An 11,795-nucleotide genomic window follows, 5' to 3' on the forward strand; every position below is an offset into this window, starting at 1 on the left:
TGTGTGTGTGTGTGTGTGTGTGTGTGTGTGTGTGTGTGCGCGCGTGTAGATTAATGTAATTTACATTTCAGCTGTAAGATGATTATCTTAACAGCGCTTCAAGACACATTTAATACTAATTTAAAGGAATATCCAAACATGTAAAGGTTCAACCAAATATGAAATCTGTCATTTACTTGCCTTCAAGTTGCACCAAACCTTCTTTGCTCTGCTGAACACAAAAGATGATATTTTGAAGAGTGGTGGTAAACAAACAGTTTCTGGTCCCCATTGATTTCCATAGTATTTTTTTTTCCTTACTATAATATCAAAATATCTTCTTTTGTGTACAGCAGAAGAAAGAAATTCATACAAAAAATTCATTTTTTTGGGTGCACTATCCCTTTAACTTCGTATACCCTTTCATAAATAATGTATTATCAGTGAGATCAGCAACACCTCTTCAAGTTACAAGATCACCTGGGGTTAAAAAGATATAGTTGTATGCACTATTCTGATGTATTTCTAGTCCACTTGGCTCAAAATCGTAGTAAACAATCCTCTCTGCTTTTGTTCTCAGCGCGGGTCCTAAAGGAGACAACATCTACGAGTGGAGGTCCACTATCCTGGGTCCTCCAGGCTCCGTGTATGAGGGAGGAGTGTTCTTCCTGGACATCGCTTTCACTCCAGACTACCCCTTCAAGCCACCCAAGGTCAGAGCTCGCTCTTAGATAGTCACAGTTAGTGTGTGGGATGGACAGCCGTCTTCACTCACAAACTACAATTAAAAAATTAAAAAAAACAGAATTAATACTTTTGATTAAGCAAGGGGGCATTAAATTGATCACAAGTGACAGGAAAAACATTACAATGATTTCTATTTCAAATAAGTGCTGTTCTTTTAAACTTTTTATTCATCTTAAAAGTCCTGAAGATGTATCCACAAAGATATGAAGCAGCACAACTCTTTTCAACACTAATAATGATCTTAAGCAGCAAATCAGCATATTAGAGTGATTTCTGAAGGATCATGTGACACTGAAGGCTGGAGTGAAAATTCAGCTTTGCATCACAGGAATAAATTGCATTTTAACAGATATTGCAATAGTAGTTTTAAATTCTAATCATTCTAATGCCACTTTTTCTATGATACCGATACTTTCATTTTTGGTACTTGCTGATACTGATTATTGATACTTGTGTTTTCATCGCGTTTGTCATTTTTAAATCTTGAGCAGAGAAACCAAAAAGAATATGAATTTGTTTAGCAAAGAGATATTTCCTTCCGTTCTTTCATGCTTAATTATGCCTGGTATAATGCACAAGCTTCTGTTGCTTTCACTCTTCATTCTTCTGTGATATGATATCTGTATCATGCTATTTCTAGTTATATACATTGCCCTGTTCGTACAACAGCAGATGGAAATACTTGTAACTATAGTGACAGTTAATGATAGTGAGTATAGAAGCTTTGTGTCATGTTTTGACTCTGAATTCTGATTGGATGAGCCTTGCTGGAAGCTGCTGTCAAATGCATAGAAACACACACCTACACCACACGCTCAGTATCTTGTGTCATTAGGCTAAGTGTTAAAACACACACACACACAGAGGTTCTGTGTTTTCTGTACTGGAGAGTGACTCGCTCTCAAAATTAGGTTGTGACTCCTCATCTTTCAGATTATGAAATCGTTCAACCAAATTATTCAATTATAAAATTGTTGAAAAAACAACTATTGTAATTCCTTGAGCTGAGGCTTTACGGTGTTCATCGGGGCTGTAAAGAAGGACGTGAGGGTTTGTACAAACCTCATGAGAAGAAAAGCCTCTGGTTTAGGACTAAATGCGTAAAGAGCAATCAGTTATTAAAGGACACAAGGGCTTATTCTTAAGAGAGTCTGTTGTGCTGTTCTGATGTGTTCAGGTGACGTTTCGCACAAGAATCTACCACTGCAACATCAACAGTCAGGGTGTGATCTGTCTGGACATCCTGAAGGACAACTGGAGCCCGGCGCTCACCGTCTCCAAAGTGCTGCTGTCCATCTGCTCTCTCCTCACAGACTGTAACCCTGGTAAGACACCGGCTCGGCTCGGTTGAGGAGATGTTGGCTGATAGAGCTGGCAGGCGCTTGTTAGCTGGTCGTAGGCTGGAGCTCCAGTGTTTGTCAGTATGCTGGAGCTCCACCTGTTTGACCGAGACGACAGCAGAGCAGTTACAGGTGTGGGCATCGATACAGCCGCTTCATGCTCATGTATGAAACTGCACACATCTTTCTGTTCATCTCATGTCTGAGCTGCTTTGGTGAGTATATGAAACCGTGTCAGTCGCCAGATGGCCGGTAACATTTTTAGAAATTCTAACAATGCAATGTTGTGAGAACATAAACGTGAACAAATGTGAACGACGCTCCGTACAGTTAACAGGTCAGTACTGCTTCATCACAAAAGTTTAAGCCTTTGCAGTGTAAATATTCAAGAGCTAGAACACATGAAAGGAGACGCGTTACTCTCGCGCTGTGTGAGAAGTTTAAACATCCGAAACCCCGGCCTGAAAGCTGTGTCTTGAGCTCTGCTTCCTTCCTGCGCTTAAATGGACAAATTAACACAAAATTGTCAAAAAAAAAAAAAATTCCGTCTCGGTGAGTATCCTAGTAAAGTAATCGGTTCTAAAGTGAACGTGAACAGCTGAGAAAGAAACCGGACACGAACCGTGTGCGACGCAATGTGTCAAGAGACGACAGAACCCAATATAATCAGTGATATTGTCTCCACAGGATGCGACGCGTTACTCGCGCTGAGTGGGAAGTTTAAACATCCGAAGCCCCGGAATGAAAGCCGCGTCTTGAGCTCTGCTTCCTTCCAGCGCTTCAACGGACAAATTCACACAAAATTATGTCAAAAATTACCGTCTCTGTGAGTATCCTAGTAAAGTAGTTGGTTCTTAAGTGAACATGAACAGCTGAGAAAGAAACCGAACACGAACCGTGCACGTCGCAATGTGTCACAAGACAATAGAACCCATTATAATCAGTGATATTGTCTATACAGGATGCGGCGCGGCGCGACAAATCCCCGAAAGTAAACGGATTCTCCGTTCTATTTCTGAAATAGTCCAAGCAACGGCCGCTTTGTCGCATCTTCAAGCTGCTGCGGTGTAGACATGGTGTTAAAGTGATAGACACAGAATTCCAATAATCCTGCTGTTGTCTGCGTTTTTAATCCTGAGCAAAGAAAATAGGACAAAGAAAAACTTGAACTTTAAAAAGATATAAAGACTATAGTGTTACTTGATTAGCATAATTTATTACATTTCTGTAGGCTACCTGAAAATCACTGTTAGACCTGCCTGAAATGCACCGCTTCTATTTGTATCTTTGTTGTATAGTAGGCTATTTTGTGCTATTGCTTGTAATTTGATTTGCTCTTATTTTACAACCATTTACTAGTCTTTAAAAATGTAGCCTATTACATTTTTATTGGTTAAGCTAGTAGTTTTAGCAGGTATCAAAACTGGAATCAAGGATTGTGATTTTTTTTTTGCTATTATCTAAAATTTTGGTGTCATAACTGCCTGTTTTTTTTCCCATGGCTGGTAAAAAATATTTCTGGCCGGTAAATTTCCTAGTCACCGGCTAATGGCAGGTCTGGCAAAAAGTTAGTTTTAGGCCCTGCTTATAAGGAAAAAAAGGCCAAACAAAGGCTTTGTCGCAGCCTGAGCCCTGAATGCATGTGCTTACTGTATTTATGTGCCACACCGGGTCAAATTTGTTGAGAGAACAAAATAAATAAATCACAGCGGTGTAAGTCACATTTTATTATATTCAGAAATAATGTAAAATACTAGTAAATAAAATGCTTACAAACATTATCAAATATGTATTGATAGTTCAGCTCACTCCACAACAAATGCTTTAAATGTAACCAAACAGAACAGCAATGAAAAATACAAGCATAAAACAAACAAGTCATCCTGGCATTCGTTATAAACATTATTCATTAAAAAAAACTGCAAGCCTAAACCAATTTAAAGTAAAACTGAAAGTAATGGCATGTGTGAAATGTGCTATCAGTGCATCCAGTGTACTGAGTTTTAGAGCACAGGAGGTGTTTGTAACCTGGTGAAACGTGTGTCTTCTTCTGCAGCTGATCCTCTGGTAGGAAGCATCGCCACGCAGTACACAACCAACAGACCAGAGCATGACAGGATAGCCAAACAGTGGACCAAACGCTACGCCACATAGTTTCCTCCGGCCGCAGAGCGCCACTGCCTGCCGGACACCAGCGGGGATGTAAGAGGAAATGGGGGGATGGGCATCCATAGGGTAGAGATAGAGGGTGGATTTTATGATGGAATTTAAATTCCCATTTCAATTGTTTTCTTTCCCTGCATTTTTTTCCCCCCATTGGCTCAAGTAGCATCATGATTTGACAAAAATGGATCTTAATGTGTGTTTTCTTTGCCTTCCTGTTGTAAATTGGTTTTATTTGTCAAATGAAGTCACAGCATGAGCCTAAAGCAAGATTGTTCCATGTATGTATTTTCCCCACCAATATTAAAGTTGATGTTGTTGTACAGAGTCGTGCAGTATCTTTCAGTGCAAGCATTCAGATTCATGATGCATTCATGATGCAGTCAGTGGTCCTAAAATAGGCTTAATTTGCTTTATGGAAAATGTAGGCTGATTTCTTTTAATTCCAATAATCCTGCTGTTGTCTGCGTTTTTAATCCTGAGCAAAGAAAATAGGACAAAGAAAAACTTGAACTTTAAAAAGATATAAAGACTATAGTGTTACTTGATTAGCATAATTTATTACATTTCTGTAGGCTACCTGAAAATCACTGTTAGACCTGCCTGAAATGCACCGCTTCTATTTGTATCTTTGTTGTATAGTAGGCTATTTTGTGCTATTGCTTGTAATTTGATTTGCTCTTATTTTACAACCATTTACTAGTCTTTAAAAATGTAGCCTATTACATTTTTATTGGTTAAGCTAGTAGTTTTAGCAGGTATCAAAACTGGAATCAAGGATTGTGATTTTTTTTTTGCTATTATCTAAAATTTTGGTGTCATAACTGCCTGTTTTTTTTCCCATGGCTGGTAAAAAATATTTCTGGCCGGTAAATTTCCTAGTCACCGGCTAATGGCAGGTCTGGCAAAAAGTTAGTTTTAGGCCCTGCTTATAAGGAAAAAAAGGCCAAACAAAGGCTTTGTCGCAGCCTGAGCCCTGAATGCATGTGCTTACTGTATTTATGTGCCACACCGGGTCAAATTTGTTGAGAGAACAAAATAAATAAATCACAGCGGTGTAAGTCACATTTTATTATATTCAGAAATAATGTAAAATACTAGTAAATAAAATGCTTACAAACATTATCAAATATGTATTGATAGTTCAGCTCACTCCACAACAAATGCTTTAAATGTAACCAAACAGAACAGCAATGAAAAATACAAGCATAAAACAAACAAGTCATCCTGGCATTCGTTATAAACATTATTCATTAAAAAAAACTGCAAGCCTAAACCAATTTAAAGTAAAACTGAAAGTAATGGCATGTGTGAAATGTGCTATCAGTGCATCCAGTGTACTGAGTTTTAGAGCACAGGAGGTGTTTTTAACCTGGTGAAACGTGTGTCTTCTTCTGCAGCTGATCCTCTGGTAGGAAGCATCGCCACGCAGTACACAACCAACAGACCAGAGCATGACAGGATAGCCAAACAGTGGACCAAACGCTACGCCACATAGTTTCCTCCGGCCGCAGAGCGCCACTGCCTGCCGGACACCAGCGGGGATGGGATGGGGAGGAGCTGTAAGAGGAAATGGGGGGATGGGCATCCATAGGGTAGAGATAGAGGGTGGATTTTATGATGGAATTTAAATTCCCATTTCAATTGTTTTCTTTCCCTGCATTTTTTTCCCCCCATTGGCTCAAGTAGCATCATGATTTGACAAAAATGGATCTTAATGTGTGTTTTCTTTGCCTTCCTGTTGTAAATTGGTTTTATTTGTCAAATGAAGTCACAGCATGAGCCTAAAGCAAGATTGTTCCATGTATGTATTTTCCCCACCAATATTAAAGTTGATGTTGTTGTACAGAGTCGTGCAGTATCTTTCAGTGCAAGCATTCAGATTCATGATGCATTCATGATGCAGTCAGTGGTCCTAAAATAGGCTTAATTTGCTTTATGGAAAATGTAGGCTGATTTCTTTTGATTATGGAATGAAATGTGATTTGTGACAAAACTTCCAAATTGGTGATTTAGGATTATGTTGAATAGGACGATGAAAAGATTATAGCACATGTTGTTTATTAATCTTACCTTACAGACGACTCTTGGCCAATATTACAGCAGTTTACAGGTGTATTATTGTAATGGTAATCACATCTGTATTATTGACAGCGACGAACAGAAATGAAAAGTCAACAGTCCATCCAGTCAGTAAGCATTTATTTGGTTGAATCGCCTCGTTGCATGGTGAATAATGCACGATATGTCTTTAGGTAGCTTTCATTTAAATTAGAACGGGTTACTAAGACAAGGATTTCACAAATGTCCATTGATAACTACTGGAATTCTCCTCTACTGAGTTTTCCTGTGCTCTACACAAACACAGCTACAGGCTTCATCGCATGACTACATGATTATAGCTTTGGGTTTCTAAAGCTTTGAGATGAAATGCGAGAACAGCTGAGTTAGTTTTGGGAATAATGCTGGAAGACATCATCATACACACCATATGGCTTTAACATAACCTAATGTTGCCATATTTTTATGAACTGACATCTTAAAGCACTTCATGCCGGACTGAAGTTCACATCTGAAGGACAGAAGAAGCACTGAAATCGACCGTTTTCTTTATACTGTCCCATTATATGATATTTTAAATGCACGCAACTGGTCCAACTGGTGTTTCTCATGTCCGAGCCATATTCTAGGGGTGGGAGAAAAAATCGATTCTCCGCTGCATCATGATTCTCAATCGATTCTAAACATTTTGGAATGGATTCTTCTGAGCTTGTTTTTTCCCCACGTTTGGCACGTGCACGTGCTGGAGAGAGTCGCAGCAGCATTCACTGGACACTGTGCAGTGCACAGAGAGACACATGCGCATCGCATCCTCCTCGACAGCAACCAGTCTGGTTTCAGAAGTGGACATTCGACCGAGACTGCCTTGCTCTCAGTTGTTGAAGCCCCAAGACTGGCAAGAGCGGCTTCCAAATCTTCTATACTTATCTTGCTGGATCTCTAAATTCATTACTTCAGAGTTATGTGCCTCTAGAAGCTGGCGTTCTGCAAGTGAACGACGCATTATTGTGCCATCTCAAAGAGCTTCAGCAGCTGAATCCTTAGCCATCTTCAAGAAACGGCTAAAAACACATCTCTTCCATCTGTATTTGACCCTTTAACTCTAGCACTCTCTATTCTAATTCTATTCTTTATAAAAAAATGTAAAAAAAACTTGCCCCTTTTAGACTTTTTAAACTTGCCCCTTTTGTTTTCTTTTAAAAAAAACTAAAACTTGCTTCTCTAATCTTTTTGTATTCTATTTGATTTCATTTTATTTATTATACAATTAACAAAAGCAAAAAAGGCCTCTAACACTAGCTTGCTCTATTCTTTTTCTATTCTATTCTATCTTTCTTTTTATTTATTATATGATTTTTTTTTTTAAACCTTTCGTGTACTGCGTTAAGCTGAGACTTGTTATAGCACTTGCATATTATTGCTCTTTTGTTGATTTTGATTGCTTCCATTGTCCTCATTTCTAAGTCGCTTTGGATAAAAGTGTCTGCTAAATGACTAAATGTAAATGTAAACTATGATTGTCTGTAAACTTTCGGATACTTAATGCACTCTCAGATACTGTTTATCACTTGTAATTGTCTTTTTCCCCCTTTAATATTTTATATTTGCTTGTATGTTTTGAAGCTATATTTAGTTGGTTAAATTATTTATTTATTTATTATTAATTTGTAATTATTTGTAAAAAGTAGCCTGCTTATATAATTTAATAAAAATGCGTAAAATAAATTTGATATAAAATGTATTTGAAAATGTAGCCATGTGCAGTAAAATTGAAAATGCAATGCATGGTGATATCGAAATTGAATCGAATCGTTAACATGATAATCGTAATTGAATCATGAAGCCAGTGAAGATTCACACCCCTAACATATTCCATCCCAAAATACATTTAATTAATTTAGAAAACACAAATTATATTTGCATAAATAAATGAAGCCTATAATGTAAAATAGATATAATATATAATTCTATAATATATTTAAATTGTAAAATACAGTATTGAATTAACAGAACCATAAATGAGAATAATGATAGTTACAAAAACTCAGGTGTTAAATCTGGAAGAACTGTGCTAATGAGAATGAAATCTTTTGCTTTAGAGTTTCAGAATACAGTTTTTAATGGTCTAAAAACATCTTAACAGTCCAAAAATAAGTTCTTATTCTTCCGATTCATTTTAGTGTTTAAACAACGTTTGCATGAGATTTGTCTGACTAGTCATTTTCCTTTCACTGCAGCAACTAAAGCAACGAATTCTCAACTTCTGTGATTGACTGGCTATAGTAAGCCGAGCCTAGTGATGCAGCAGTATCTCTATGAGTGCCCTGCATTTATATGTTCGGCTATTTTCCATCAGTGCACACAAATACAACAACAACAAAAAGTTTAGTGCATGTATTTCTGAGTGTAAATAGATCTAGTCCTAGCTAACCTCTTTCACTAGAAGCCCTTAATCTTCTACAGTACCAGAGAGGAGTCTAGAGTGCTGATGTGTGGTAGTGTGAGCTGCTCAGATGTCGCTGGACGGGGTGCCCTTGCTCTTGCGGCCGGGCAGAGGGAAGGCGGACTTGCTCTGCGGCTGAGTGAGGCGGCTGGTGAGGCTGGTGAACGGCTCGATCAAAGAGCTTCTGTCTGTGACAGTCACCTCCCAGAGTTTGAGCTTCTCGCCGCGAGCCCACTGCTGCGCCGCGTCCTGATCCACCTGCCTCCGCTCGCGCAGGTCACACTTATTCCCCAGCACCATCACCATCACCTGCACACACAGACACTCATGCACACACAGACACACACACAGCCACACACTTACACACACAAACACACACACACACAGAGACAGACACACTTACAGACGGACACACACACACAGAGACAGACACACACACACACACACAGAGACAGACACACTTACAGACAGACACACACACATTCACACACACACACACACACACACACACACACACAGACACTCACACACACACACACACACACACAGACAGACAGACACACACACAGACGGACACTCACGCACACACGCACACAGAGACAGACACACACACACACACACACACAGACGGACACTCACGCACACACACACAGACACACACACACACAGACAGACAGACACACACGCACACACAGACACACACGCACAGACATACGCACACGCACACACACACAGAGACAGACACACTTACAGACAGACACGCACACACACACACACACAGACAGACAGACTCACACATAGACACACACTCAGACACACACACACACACTTACAGACAGACACACACACACACACACACACAGACAGACACACTCACACATAGACACACACTCACACACACACACACACAGAGAGAGACAGACAAACACACAGACACACACACAAACACACACACACACAAAGAGACAGACACACACACACAGACACACGCACACACACACAGATACACAGACGCACAGACACACACACGCACAGACACACACACACAGACACACTCACAGACACACACGCACACACAGACACACACACGCACACACACACAGACACAGACACACACGCGCACACACAGACACACACAGGAGTCTCTTAGTGCATGTTTACACAGACTAATTGTAATAAAGGGTATTAGGGCTTGTTTTGGTTGTGAACGTTGTGTTACTATCCCTTATGCACTGTTGGGGTCTGGGGAGACCCCAAATTTACATATACATTTAATCATTTAGCAGACACTTTTAGCCAAATTGATTTACAAATGAGGGTAATAGAAGCAATCAAAACAACAACAGAGCAACAATATATTGTTATTGTCTGAATAATATATTGTTGAATTGGCTGGAAGAACTGCCAAGTGAGCGTTGCAATAGTCCAACCTGGACAGAACATGAGCTTGAACAAGGAGATGTGTAGCATGCTCCCATAGAATGGGCCTGATCTTCCTAATTAGGTTTGCTTATAAACCCAAGCATCCTGACTGCACACCGTGCGAGCAGAACATAAGGACACAAGTACATAAATCAAATGACACAAAGCTGGTGCTGGTTGTGACCAGTTATTTTTTGTAACTAAATATATATATATATATATATATATCACATGATCCTTCAGAAATCATTCTAATATGCTGATTTGCTGCTTATTGGTACTGTTATTATCGATATTAAAAACAATTTTTGCTGCTTAGTATTTTGTGGATTTTTTTTTTCTGGATACTTTGACGAATAGAAAGTTCAAAAGAACAGCTTTTATTCGAAATAGAAATCTTTTGTAACATTATAAATGTTTTTACTCTCATTTTTGATCAATTTAATGCATATTTGCTGAATAGAAATATTAATTTCTACTAAAAACACACACACACACCAAACATTGGAATGGCAGTAAATCATGGTTTCTGCATAAATATGAAGCAACACAACTGTTTTCATAAATTATAACATAATTACCATAAGACATTGATAATAATCAGAACATATTCAGCATATTGGAATGATTTCTGAAGGATCCTGTGACACTGAAGATTGGAGAGTAATGATGCTGAAATATATATCTTTCATGCCTCTTTTTTGTCTCTGGACTTGTCTATCTCCTTCTTCAAGAGCTCGACTCTTCTGAAGGACTCCAGGCTGTCGACGCTGTAGACCAGCACGAAGCCGTCAGCCACGGAGAAGAAGTGTTTGGGTAAATCCAGGCCCTCTCGCAGACCTCTTGTGTCGTAGAGGCGTAACTGCTCCCTCACGCCGCGGTCTGTCTCCACAGACGCCACGTATATGTCCTCCTGAGTGTCGCTCGATTCTGCACCTGACACGGGACAGACGTTCTTCATCATGACTGAGCATTCATTATGTGACTGTCTGAGTAACAAATGCATGACCCATACATTCTGGACGTATAACTCTCCAATGCACATGTTGAAAAGGCATACAATGCATTCATATTAACTGACAAACAATCATTTATTTTTAACAAATAACCAAACGAATATTCAATATACTACAAATGTAGTACTAATTGTAATGTTTGTAATATTTGATCAAAATGTTAGATTGATTATGTGCCTACAAACATAGAAATATTGTAAGATCCTATAATTAATGTATGCATCTCAATATTTAATAACATCTAATGATGAATAATGCAATAATTACAACAAAGAAATGGGAGAGAGAGAACGCAGCATTAAGAGTAAAGAGCAGCAAATAAAGCCACAGTCTTTCAGAGGTGAAATATAGTATAATTTAGCTAAATGCAGTGTAATTGTTAGAATACTCCACAGCATTTCTATTCTATTTTGGCCTTTTTGTATTTTATTATGAGTCTATCTATAATGCTCAGTGAGCTTGATTCAGTCGGTCTGTAAGTTAGTAAGAACTCATGCTGATTTTTACATATCTAATTCACCACTAACTCTTATTATGATGTCTTTAAAAACAAAGCATTTCTTATTGCTAGACTGTTAGCAGGTGTTATGCAAGTGTGAAAAGTAATATATATATATATATATA

General features: G+C 38.7%; 3 protein-coding genes across 6 annotated transcripts in view; 2 read left to right on the forward strand and 1 right to left on the reverse strand.

The window, feature by feature from the left end:
* Nucleotides 1-4,266, forward strand: part of LOC107655879 (ubiquitin-conjugating enzyme E2 E1) — a 13,118-nt gene extending 8,852 nt beyond the window's left edge. For all 3 annotated transcript variants that reach the window (XM_016443488.1, XM_016443489.1, XM_016443490.1), the window contains exons 4-6: nt 560-692; nt 1,904-2,051; nt 4,123-4,266. In XM_016443488.1, coding sequence (XP_016298974.1) covers nt 560-692; nt 1,904-2,051; nt 4,123-4,220 — 379 coding nt within the window. In that variant the 3' untranslated portion in view covers nt 4,221-4,266. The remainder of the gene's footprint in view (nt 1-559; nt 693-1,903; nt 2,052-4,122) is intronic.
* Nucleotides 1-11,795, forward strand: part of LOC107655881 (60S ribosomal protein L15-like) — a 28,703-nt gene that overhangs the window by 10,202 nt on the left and 6,706 nt on the right. The window contains exons 2-3 of the mRNA XM_016443495.1: nt 6,384-6,388; nt 7,364-7,374. The gene's annotated coding sequence lies outside the window, so the exon portion shown is untranslated. The remainder of the gene's footprint in view (nt 1-6,383; nt 6,389-7,363; nt 7,375-11,795) is intronic.
* nkiras1 (NFKB inhibitor interacting Ras-like 1) overlaps nt 8,290-11,795 on the reverse strand; it is an 8,475-nt gene continuing 4,969 nt past the window's right edge. For both annotated transcript variants that reach the window (XM_016443491.1, XM_016443493.1), the window contains exons 3-4: nt 10,850-11,091; nt 8,290-9,042 (exon numbers count right to left, since the gene is read on the reverse strand). In XM_016443491.1, coding sequence (XP_016298977.1) covers nt 8,800-9,042; nt 10,850-11,091 — 485 coding nt within the window. In that variant the 3' untranslated portion in view covers nt 8,290-8,799. The remainder of the gene's footprint in view (nt 9,043-10,849; nt 11,092-11,795) is intronic.

This window comes from Sinocyclocheilus anshuiensis, unplaced genomic scaffold, assembly GCF_001515605.1.
Source record: "Sinocyclocheilus anshuiensis isolate Anshui unplaced genomic scaffold, SAMN03320099.WGS_v1.1 scaffold1309, whole genome shotgun sequence".
Taxonomy (NCBI): Eukaryota; Metazoa; Chordata; class Actinopteri; order Cypriniformes; family Cyprinidae; genus Sinocyclocheilus; species Sinocyclocheilus anshuiensis.